This window comes from Panthera leo, chromosome A1 (assembly GCF_018350215.1).
Source record: "Panthera leo isolate Ple1 chromosome A1, P.leo_Ple1_pat1.1, whole genome shotgun sequence".
In the NCBI taxonomy this organism is placed as follows: Eukaryota; Metazoa; Chordata; class Mammalia; order Carnivora; family Felidae; genus Panthera; species Panthera leo.
The window spans coordinates 81783907-81795999 of NC_056679.1; the positions used below are offsets into that span (position 1 = coordinate 81783907).

Below are 12093 nucleotides of genomic sequence, written 5' to 3' on the forward strand. Positions count from 1 at the left end.
CTCTGCTCCACGTTCTCATCTGCGGATGGGATGCTTCCCGCACTTGTCAGGAGAAACGCACCGAGACTGGAAGTCGTGTGTGCAGCCGAGTGCGGCCCAGTGCTCTGGGCATGGAGGAGAGCAGGGTGTTTGGGGAGGACAGTGCTGAATACGTGAGTGGTCACCGGGAAGGTGTCTGGTCAGATAAATGCACGCACAGGGTGGGAGTGGGGTGAGGAGCAGCGAGCAGCAGGTGGCCACGCCAGGTTGGCAGCGCCTCTGGGTCGCAGACCTTGAGGACCAAACGTGAAGGACGCCATGAGGGACGTGGAAACGTGCCTTCAGGGAGCGGAGGCTGGTAGAGGCGGCTCTGTGGGTGAGGGACGGGGGAGGCTGCGGCTGGGCGGGGGAACCTGGACTCATCTGATGCTGCCAGTGTCGTTCTGGCTTCTGTGGTGCATCAGAGACCAGTTAGGAGGCCGGTGGAGCCATGCGGGGAGGCGGTGGCACCCAGGAAAGGGGTGACAGGCACAGGCCAGTCTCCGGATGACTGTGCTAGTGTGTGAGCGAGCCGTTAGTTCCCCGGGGTGGGAAGACCGGCCGGGAACTGAGGTACACCCAGCCTGCTTTGTTCAGCGCCCCGGGCATGTGCCTGTCCCTGCCTGGTGACCCCACGTGGAGCCCTCTACCACGACTGCCCTTTGAGCCCAGCTTGTTCTGAAGCCCCCATGGAACCACTCGTGTGACTTGACATCCATGTCCACTGTTGCCTGACTGCAGTGATGAGTTCTCTGCCAGTAATCAGATCTGTATTCTCCCATCGAGAACTTTTAAGCCAGAATTTTGGACTAAATTGTTTCCTTAATGTGATGGAGAACTAAGTTTCTAAAGACTAAACCGAAATAAGTAAAAAGTACATACAAACAGTGCCTTTCTTCTGAAAGTCTTCTGGCTGGGATCTTAAGAATACGTTCTGAGATGTAAACAGTGTATTCTAAAAAGAGTTTAGCACAGAATCCTGTTCTCCGTTAGACATGAAATGCAGTCATGTCCGATAGACATGAAATGTGGAGTTCTGGCTTGGGTGACAGACTGTTTTGCCACAGGTCACTGGAGTTCTGTGGCCATTGCTGAGCTGCGGGGTGATGATTGCCTCATGAATTTCAAGGGGGTCAGCTTAGATCCTGGCGAGGAATGTTATTATCAGCCACTGAGTGAGATGTATAAGCTACAGTCGTTATAACCTATGTGTAAGGTGTATTGGTTTAAAGTATCCATTGCAGAACAACCCAGTTTCCATATTTGATTCAAATAACTTAATTTGAACCAAGTTATTTAGAACTAATGTGATTTTTAGGTTTTATTTTAGTATCTGTAAAAATGTATGTGATTTGGGAAACTTACTTTGTAACATGTCAAAGATCAAGTTGGAAGCCCATTCATTTTGTTGGGTTTCAGGGAAATGTGGAGGTGAAATAATGTCCCTTTTTTCTCTCCTTCTCTCCTAGCATTGTCATGGAGACTCTGCGGATACTGGCTTTGGTGGGTCAGATTCTTTTCTCGCTGGCCGCGGCTTTTCTCCTGTGTCTCGTTATAAAGACTTACCTCATTGGACCGTATTATCGAAAACTGCATATGGAGAGCAAAGGGAACAAAGAAATCCTTATCGTAGGAATCTCTGCTTTCATCTTTTTAATGTTAACGGTAATCCTCAAAATGCCTGTTATTTACATACTCTGACCTGTAATCTGTTCACTGAGAGCTTATGATCCGTCAGTTCTTTATCTTGTCACTTCATTGGTAGTTAAAATAATTCGAAACGCATGGCATTTTTATTTTATGCACAGTTACTACACTGCCCATGAATACATACCCAGTAGACTAAACCCGTTCACTCTCAGCCTCTTGAGCCCTTTGCTGAAACGGTACCTCAAGCATCGCACACAGGCAAGTCTAGGTGGCCTTGAAAACCACAGTCTCCAGCGTCACCAATGTTATGCGGTCTTAAACTTAAAAACAGCTCTGTACCTGAAACCAGAATAACAGTTTAAGACAATTTTTACTTCTATTTGGTGACAACAAAGCCGGTCAGCAGTATAACTTCTTTCGCCACAATGTGAGAAGTTGAAGATGAAAATAAAAGGTTCGTTTTGGAAGCAGCCTTCTCCTTTCAAGGATGTGCTTCTGAGGGATGGGGGGGTATGCTGTTAGACCCCCACAGACAGCTGCGCTGCTCACCACGTGCCCCTGAGGAGGGAAGGCGGGTTCACACAGAAGCTCCCACGTGAGTGTTCCTAGCAGCCAAACGCCACCCAGATGTACTTCAGCAGGTGCCTCCTTCTGCCGACCTCGGTCCGTCCACACCAGGGAAGGCCGCCCAGGTTGGAAACAATTGTATGTGAGTCTCCAGAGAGTTCTGCTCTGCTGAGCAAGAAAAGCCAGTTCCAGAGGTTGCATACTGTGTATTTCCATTTGTGTGACATTTACGATGAAAAATTTCAGAAATGGAGGGAAGGTTGCCAGATGCCAGGTGTTAAGGGGTGGGGGTAGGGGGAGGGTCCTTGTGACAGAAGGTTGTATGTGTCTTCACTGTGTTGCGTCTGTATCCTGGCCGTGATCTCGTGCTCTAATGTAGCAAGATGCTGCCACTGGGGGAGCTGAGCAGGGGTACGTGAGGTCTCTGTGGTTCTTAGAACTGTAAGGGGTCAGCTCTTACCTCAAAACCAGAAAGGCACAGAAGCTACTTCTTGTGTAGGATTTAACTGCCGACTAGTGTTTTGTAATCTTGGGAGACTAGGATTTGCTTCTGCTCAACGCTGCCCGTGTGTGTGACTTATTTAATTTTTTTACATCGCTTTCTCCATTCTGGACTATTTTTCTCTTTAAAAATGACATCCAGCAAAATTCTTCTCTGGATGACTTCCATGTTGTCTTCCCAGTGGCTATACAAGTTAAAATAGTTCTCTGTTCTGTTTTCTTTCTTCGACACTGTTTCCTGAGCAGCAGCTGGGACCACCCGGCATGCTAGGTGCTGGCATCCTGCAAGACAGAGAGTCTAACAGCTCAGGCTCCGCTGTTGCAGTGCGTTACCACCCCCCCCCCCCCCCCCCCCCCCCCCCCCCCCGCCCCCGAGCTCTGTTGTAGGCGTGCGCTAGCCTCCGGGTGAGCTCTGTTTTTAACATAGGTTTGTTTGTTTGTTTATTTAAAATGTTTTTATTTATTTTTGAGAGAGAGAGAGGGAGACACAGAATCCAAAGCAGGCTCCGGTCTCTGAGCTGTCAGCACAGAGCCCAACGTGGGGCTCCGACCGACAAATGATGAGATCACGACCTGAGCCAATGTCAGATGCTTAACTGACTGAGCTGCCCAGGCGCCCCAGCCATTTTAACCCTTTTGAAGTGTACAATTCCATGGTTTTCAGCATATTCACAGCACTGTGCAATCATCACCACTGTCTAATTCCAGAACATTTCTCCCCCCCCCCCCCCCCCCCCCGCCAATCCACATCTCCGAATCTTGCCTGCCCTCCCCCATTCCATAGTAACCACTAACCTGCTTCCTGTTCCCATGGATCTGCCAGGGTGCCGGCCCCTCTGATGTGGTACGACCTAAAGGGTTTGTCTGTGCTGGGGTGCGTTTCAGGATTTTGCTCCTCTCCTGGCTGAAATCCCATGTCACAGAGATCTCAGTAATATCTGCCAGCCTGTAACTTGCCCTTTGATTATCTCAGTGGCATTTTTTGATGAATGGAAGTTCTTCCTTTTAATGTATTCGCTAGTTTCAAATTTTGTGCAGATAGCACTTTTTATATCCTGTGTAGATCTTTGCCTCCCCCGGTCCAGAGGCACCCATGTTGCTCTCCAGCACTTCCTACTCTGCTCTTCTCACCAGATCTGCGTCCATCTGGAGGCATGTGGACAAGGGTCCGTGTTGCCATTACGTGTTTCCACATCACATGGCGGTACAGGGTCACCTCATCAGAAGCCACAAGCGTGAGCATGTGTGTATGTGTGTTTGTGTGAGTGTGCATGCATGGGTGTATGAGCACAAGTGACTGCATGAATGTGAGCATGTGTACCCGAGTGTGTGCGTGGGCGTGTGCACTAGTTTGCATATGAGTGCACGAATGTGAGCTTGTGCACGTGAGTGGGCAAGTGTTAGTACAGGTGTGCATGTGAGTGCATGGGCACGAGTGTGAGTGCATGTCTGCATGCGTGAGTGTGGTGCGAGTGTACATGTGGGTGCATGAGCATGAGTGTGCATGAGTGTGTGAATGTTAGCATGCACGTGTGCATGTGCAAAAGTGTGTGGATGTTAGCACAAATGTGAATGTAAGCAAAAGCACATGAGTGCGTGTGTGAGTGCATGAGTGTGCCTGTGAGTGTCTGAGTCCCCACTCTCACCTTTGTGGCCCGCCTGCTCTTACTGGTAGTGTTGTGCCCGGCAGCCTTCTCCGGATTGTCGGGCTGCGTTCGTGTGTCCAGCACCCATGCGAGTTTTGGGATCGGGCTTGTCAGTTTGCACCCGCGGCTGCAGGGACTCTGGGCCCTTCGAGGGAGAGCTCGCGCGTTGGCGGCTGCGAGCCGCTGGCCTGTGGGCATGTGCTCTGCACGTCTCAGCCCTCGTGCGTGCTTCACAGCAGAGCTTTGTGGTGTGACAGACGTGTGTTCTCCTGGGGGACTTGTCCCCATTGCTGGGTGTGGTTGGTGCTATTGTGAACCATGTTTCTTTGGCGGTTCTTTCTGTTGGCTGCTCTCTTCTGTGTGTGGTTTTACTTTCTCAGAGTGAAAAACGTCTACTTCTTTCCGGTTGTTTTGTGTCACTAACACCTGAAGCTTTGCGTTTAACAGAACTGTCATTAGAAGCCCGAGTGCTAGCTCGGACCACGTCTGGCTGGCACGGATGCGCTGGCACTTCCCTCTGGGGCCCTGTGTTCTCGGGGCCTCCCTCCCTCACTGGAGTGTCCTTCTCTAAGTGCTTTCAGTTGGAGACGGGAAGAGTTTTTACATTAACACATGACTTAATGCCATAGTTGGGCTGTTCACTGAGTCCAGGTAAAGAAAATCTATCACAAATATTTAAAATAAATTTTAAAAACTATTGTTGTTCAAAAATTTGAATGATTGTTTCAAATATTTAAATTTTTTTCTCCCTGAATGGCGGGTTCAACTAATGTTAGCTTCCTTGTGTGCATCTCGGCTCATCCCCACAGAGGCCCTCCTGGAGACGTGGAGATGGGCCTTCGCTGTGATAGTACAGCTGCCTTTGGGCGTGAACCCGCCCCTGAGCGGAGCTGTCGCTGGTGCGCTGGAGAGTGATGTGCGGCCCTTCCCTCCCGCCTAGGTCACGGAGCTGTTGGATGTGTCCATGGAGCTGGGCTGCTTCCTGGCCGGAGCGCTTATCTCTTCCCAGGGCCACATGGTCACCGAGGAGATCGTGTCTTACATCGAGCCCATCCGTGACTTCCTGGTTATCATTTTCTTCGCCTCCATAGGTAACCTTCCTTGTTTACGTCAGGATGTTTGCAGGGTGTTAGACACCCGCATGGGACTTCTGCAACCTGTTTCTGTACATATTTCTATTTATGCAGCAAGAAGTTGCCATAAAAATTGGGGTCTGCGGAGAAATCTTATTAAAAAGAGGGAAAGTTTGCACTTGGCGACATTGATTTGCTGACTGGCTGCCATGGTCTGGGGGTGCTCAAATGCCCTCGGGGGAGGGTGAACCCCACTTTGACTCCACGGGAAAGGCACAGGTGCCCAGCAGGTTAGCGAACTTAAAGGCAACACCCAAATGAGACATTTGGGAGGAAAGGTTACTGTTGATACCAAAACCTCGAACTGCCGTGTCGCGGTGCGCTGCTCTAGAAATGCCCCTTGGTTGAGGAGTGTCTCCATCGGGCATGTCCAGCACAGCACTGCCTTCTGCCCAGAAAGCTCTAGCACTGCATCTATACCCGCCACCGGCTCCGTGCGACCCCAGCAAGGCTGAGCGCGTCAAGAAGCACATCACAAAGTCTGCAGGGAAACTGAGAGTGGAGCACAGAGAGCGGGGGCCACGTGTCACTGCATAGCTGCTTTAGTGACAGTGCCCTCGCTGTTCCGAGAGAGGGCCCACTCGGCCTCCTTTCCCGTCCACCCCCCCTCCCCGGCCATCTGTCCTGTGTCTGGTCTGTCTGTCCCTGTCCCTGTTTGTCTGTGTTTCTGTCCCTCTTGCCCACCCCCTTCACTACAGCTCCTTCTAGTGCCAGGCGGGCTCCGCTGTGCTGAGTGCTGGGTGATTACCTCCACCCATCGTTCCCCCAGAGGAGTGCTCGTGAGGTCGACAGGCACGAGCTCCCCTGATCAAGTTCCAGGCCACATTGTCCCGGGAGGACCCATCTTGCTGACACGCGTGTCACTTGTGTCCTGCCTGCAGGGCTCCGTGCAGTGTGTCCTGGCTAGAAATGAAAATCCCGCAGGCGTGTTATCTAATAGACAAGCTTGCTCTACCCTTCCTCAGGTTAGGGCTCTTGACCTGCTGAGGACTAAGCTATCAAACCAGGAGACAGCCGCACGTGTTTTGCTTTGGTTCTTCACACCCAGTGTTGTCAAGGGGGTTCAGGCGACTGTCCTGCCCCTGAGAGGCCTGTGCACACGCAGGACCTTGCTTTTCCACTGCTCAGGACTGTCTGTCTCAGGCTCTAAGCAACACTTAAGTGGACCGTTTGAGACTATGTCTTTCCTTTTCTGCATTTTTGTACCTCAGTGATGTTCACGTGGACTGGGTCCCTGACCCCCTGCCCTATGGCAGGCCCTGCGGAGTCATGAGACCCCGTGGAGGGCCTGCTGACCGCAGTCAGTCCCGGGCAGGGGGAGCGACCCTGGGATTCCAGCAGCACCAGCAGGAGCGCCGAGGGCCCCGGCCCAGCTCTGAGAAGAGGCCGTGTGTAAGCAGCGTGAGCAGAGAGGGGCGGCTTGGGTCCCAGAGTGAAGGAGGGCCCCCCGGCCTGGGTGCAGAGGTGGCATCCAGCACGGGCGCCCTGGAGGGGCAAGGCCTCTGGCCGGAGACCCCAGGGGCGGAGACCGGCCTCTTCTCAGCAGTGTGGGTGCCCACCCTCACAGGACAGAAAGGCCCTAAGCCCACGCATGGCCGGCAGGCGGGCAGGCTGTTAGCCTCTGTGTCCTCCTATGGAGCCTGCTCCTCACCCCCATCCGTCAGGCACCCAAATCACACGTCCCTGAAACACTGCTGCACCCATTCCTTTGTATTAACAAGGCATTGGAGCCACGACTCAGGCTGCCAAAATGGATGCCAGTGTCTGTGCGGCCCGAGGGAGCCTCTTTATGGCCTTCAGACAGCTGCCTGCTTGCTGGGTCCCCATGTGGCCTTCCCTGGTGTGCAGTGTGCCCGGGGACAGAGACAGAAGCGGAGACCAAGACGGAAAGACAGAGGAATGGAGGCTGGCGGGGACTCCCATGTCTCCTCCTCTTTTTTCCGGCACAGTCCTGCTGGGTCAGGCGTCCACCCTGTGACCTCACGTCATCCCCTGCACCCCCTGGATGCCATCTCTGGGTGCGCTCACATGAGGTTATAGCCTCAGCATGTGAATTGGGGGTGGCTCGGCCGTGGAAGCTCCAGAGGCAAAGTCAAGTAGGGCCAGTGAGCCTGCGTGGCCCCCATGCCGTCCTGCACGACCACCTCAACGGCTAATTCCCGGGCCCTTCTCGCTTTACAAATGAAGCCAGTGACCTTAGTTTTCTTGTTACACACTTTTCAGCAAGGATTTCATTCTCTCCTTGGGTCCCCCTCCCTGGGACGCAGAGAGGAATTCATAAGTGGGTACTGCCCGTTCCTCATTCTTGGAGGTGCCCTGGAGGCCATGGGCACATGTGGGGTGTGATGGCTCACGTGCGAGGTGACCACGTGCCACGTTCTCATTCATCCCCCAAATGCACATCTGCAGATAGAGGCCGGGAGGCGTGTGATGGGTGTGCAGAGCCTGTCCTGCTGTGCCATTCCAGGGACACCCTCGGCACTTGGTGGAAATGCAAATGATGAGTGGCCATAAGCAGAAAAGCTACAGGGCGACTGGTGTGCCCTCTTGTCACCAGTGCACATGGCAGTTGTGCCAGCGTGGATTGGGTCTCTGTCCCTGAGCATCGTGTGGTCGGTCCTGTGATGATCCGTGTCTCCACCCTCAGAGTAGAACACCTCTGCTGTCTGGTTTGTGGGCCTGGGCTGGGTGCTCCCAGTGCAGCTGGGGCCCGCAGGGTCCGCAGCACTGCACCATGTGCCTGGCATGGGACCCCACTTATCCTCGGGAGAGGGGAGGCCCCTGAGCTTTGAGGCAGGGCAGTGACACAACCACGTCCTGGGGGCGGGGGATGCAGGTGAGCAGGGACCACCGATCCCTGATCACATCCATGTGATGGGCTTGGTCAGGTGTGTCCCTCCGCGTTGTGGGCTTGTTTCCATCGGGGGTGTGTGGGTGGCAGCTTGGCGAGTATGAGGAACACAGGTACAGCCAGAGGTGGTCTTGGACTCACGGCGTAGGAGGGCTGGGGGTCGAGGACTCAGGAGACAGCTCGGTAGGAGAGAGGCCAGGTGTGCCCTAGGCAGTCGTCGGGGCTCAGGGAGCACTGCGGGTCTGGGAGGTGGGGGCTGGGCAGAGCCAGGAAGTGGAGGAGGAGGCTGGGGCTCCGGGCAGGTGCTGGACAGCAGTCCCCAGCACTGTGCTAGGGGCGGCCTGGGCGGGTGCTGCTGAATTTGGAGAAAGAGGAAACCATTCTTGGAGCAAATGGGTCCTTACTTCTATCTGTATCTCTGAGTAAAACAAGTAGACGCATGAAAGGGCCACATGTGTCATGACATGGGGTCTGTGCGCTCGTGAGGAGAAGGCCCAGTTAGCCCTGAGCTCCTCAGGGATGGGGGGCTGGGTACACACCGGTCCTGCCTGGCCGCTGAGTAAAGAAGGGCCCACCAGCACCCGTCCCTCGTCTCGGTACTGCAGGCACTGATGGCAGCAGGAGGAACATGTACGGCAGGGCAGCCGGCGGCCATGTGGCCAGGATTCCTCTTCTGTGGCTTCCCCCCCACCACCCCCGGTTTCTAGGCCCCGGGGGTGTCTGCATCTTGGACAGAACGTTTTCACAGAGGAAAGCAGACTTCGTGGCTGCTTGCTGTCACTTTTTGCCGAGTCCTGGGAGAGAAGTCTGGTAGAGGGAGGCACTGGCGCCCGGGCCTCTTTCCCCACGGTGAACGCTGGCATAAGCCATAAACACAGGGCGCCGCACGGTCGCGCTCACAGGTGCCCTTGTCCATGCAGAGGACATGAGGAAGCCTGAGGGTCGTGGGCTCTGCTGAGGACGGGCCATGTAGTCCTCCGAGAATGACCGTGTCCCTCCTTCCCTGCACAGGCCTCCACGTGTTCCCCACTTTCGTGGCGTACGAACTCACTGTTCTGATGGTCCTCACGCTGTCGGTGGTGATCATGAAGGTACTGATTCTTCTTTGCGGTAAAATTTCTGTCATGTTGGTTGTATGTGACCCTGAGTCTGCAAAGCGCATCACGGCCACTTACCCGGAGCCCCTCCCCTCGCCCAGCAGTCTGTGAGCTGGGTGAGTTAGGACCAGGCCGTCGGGTTTGTTTTCCTACGCCTGTCTCAGAACTGGGCATATTGGGAATTGGGAGTCACAAAAGCTGGACCAGGAGAAGGCGCTCTGGGCGGCCCATCTCCACAGGACCCTTGCTCCTGGCCTTTTCTCCCACATGAGTCCAAAGACCCACAGGCCAGTGAGTAGCACGTACACATGTACATCTTGTCGTTCGTGTGTTTTGAAAGTATCGTTGTGTTTGTACTCACTAAGTGAGTGGGCTATCAGGAGAAGACAGGACTCGGGAACACCAGGTGGGAGAGACACACAGGGCAGGGAGTGCGGGACTGGGCGCAGAGCCCCCCGCCTGTGCCAGCCCCTTGCAGACCACAGTTCCCTCACAACCACAGATAATTGAGTTGTTAGCATTTATTTTAGGGTCCGATTACCTGTTCAGTAGCTGCCTGGCTCTGCGGATGATAAAAGTTTATTTCAAATATTTCTACTGGAAGGAGTCAGAATCCCTGTTGGGCCTCCAGCCCCGGCTGCTCCCCTCTAGCTTTGCTTACAAGAGAGAGACCATGCTCTCATTGGAAAGTAAAATTCTTTCTTGAATGCTGCTGACTGGTGTGGGGGGAAAGCCTAGTTCGCTGCCCGTGAACCCGGACCCTTGATTGCGCATTTTTCAGCCTGGTCTCATTTCAGACACTTTGTGTTCATTGGGTGCCTCTGCACATGTCCCCTCGGTGTCAGGAGGGCCCCCCTCTGTTTTCTGCGTGGCAGTCAGTAATGCGGATGCTCTTGCAGTTTGCCCTGGCCGCCCTGGTCTTGTCTGTCCTCCTGCCGAAGAGCAGCCAGTACATCAAGTGGATTGTGGCTGCGGGGCTGGCACAGGTCAGCGAGTTCTCTTTTGTCCTGGGGAGCAGAGCACGCAGAGCTGGGATCATTTCTCGGGAGGTGAGTCCGCACACACCCTCTGTGCGTGTTCAGGGTGCCCTGTCCTTCACACCCCCCATGCTGGCATTTGAGCACCTTCCCTGCAGCTGGCGTGGGTCTGGGGGGTCTGCCTCTGGGCGGCTGCGGAGGTGGGGTCCTGCTGCCTCTCACACGGGTGTGCAGGTTTGGGGTCAAAGTCGCCAGAACTGTCAGCATGCCCTCTGCAGCAGAGACTGTGAAGTCTCTGTCATATCTCTGGCAAAAAGAAGAAAACTAAATCTTAAAGCGCCATCGCCAGTTTGCGTATTAGTAATGGCCTTGGGGCACGGCTATCAGCCAGGCCGACGGCCGCATCCTTCCTGATGCACGCGTGAGGGGTGTCACCGCATCTTGGGTTTCACGCAGAAACCATGTAAAAGGCACAACTGGAACGTTGTTTTGTGAAGGTACCCGGTTGGTTTAGGGGTTTTTCTTGCAAAGTACGTGGCAACATTTGCCCACTTGTAAAAGGGAGTGAGAGTCGCTGTCAGAAGTGCTTCTGATGAGGTCCCTCCTCCCCCTACCACAGTTTTAAGCGCATGCAGCCCTGGGCCTTCTGCGCAGCTCCTGAAGGTGAGCCCCCCACTTCCCATTGGCCTTCTTCGCATCTGTCTCTGGTCCGTTCATCCTGGGCCTGGCTCTCTCGTGTGCCCTGTGCTGGCTGTGCACACGCCTGTGTGCGTGAGTTCCTGTGCACACCCACCTGATCCTGTGCGCTTTCCTTACTTTCTGTCCAGTTTTGTCATGTGCTCTTTTCAAACTGGCCGTGAATTAGAACTTGAGGAGTATCATCTGATGACCCGTGCTTGTCACTTTAAATTTGGCAAGCAGGATGTTTGTGTTTGGCTGTGGTCTGTGGGTGGTGGCCCCCCACCCCAGGGGTAAATAGGCCACGGTCTGTTGTCTGCCACGACAGGAGTTAGTGTCCTTCAGGACAGGGCCAGGTGACCAATTCAGTGTTAGCCCCAAGTGGTCTGAGGACAGGTGACGTGCTAACTAGGAACGTTTCACAACTAAAGTAGAGAGTCGCTGTTTGAGTAAAAGCCGGGTGGATGTTACAGGAACTTTGTTGTTGATGCAGGGATAAATGTCGGGTGACAGCGTAGAGGGAGCCTGGACCCCCTGCTCTGAACGGGTGGCTCTCTGAGAGATAGCCTGTGTGCTGTGGCCGGAAGACCACACACCTTTCACACACTCGCAGCCGTGGGGACCAGCTCACATCTGTAGTTCTCAGCTTAGAAACACTGTGGTTTGTACACATACAAGTTCATGAATGGTAGTTCCTACTTAAACTTGATTTGACCCTTTACCCTTCTGCACCTGTTTTCATTTTGCCCTTTCTGATGCCTGTGCGAGCATGTGTGAACGTGTGGGGCTGTCCTTGAAGCCAGGACAGGAGTCTGCCTCCTGCCCTCAGTCTGCTGCCCCCCTTAACAGCGAGCACCCCTCCCTGGGGAATCCTGTCGCCAGTAAGGCTCGCCTCACCACGTGACGCCCCCAGTATTCGCTTCTGCACACCTGCTCCCTAAATTGGGCCGAATGAATGTGGAAGTTCCTCTTAGT

At 54.1% G+C, this 12093-nt stretch overlaps 1 protein-coding gene across 5 annotated transcripts in view; it reads left to right on the top strand.

The window, feature by feature from the left end:
- The window catches only part of TMCO3 (transmembrane and coiled-coil domains 3), a 49766-nt gene that overhangs the window by 36523 nt on the left and 1150 nt on the right, over window positions 1-12093 (top strand). For 4 of the 5 annotated variants that reach the window (XM_042930730.1, XM_042930721.1, XM_042930745.1 and 1 more), the window contains 4 exons: window positions 1488-1683; window positions 5323-5473; window positions 9378-9457; window positions 10363-10512. In XM_042930730.1, the coding sequence (XP_042786664.1) occupies window positions 1488-1683; window positions 5323-5473; window positions 9378-9457; window positions 10363-10512 (577 nt within the window). The remainder of the gene's footprint in view (window positions 1-1487; window positions 1684-5322; window positions 5474-9377; window positions 9458-10362; window positions 10513-12093) is intronic. The other variant, XM_042930755.1, reaches the window with a different exon arrangement.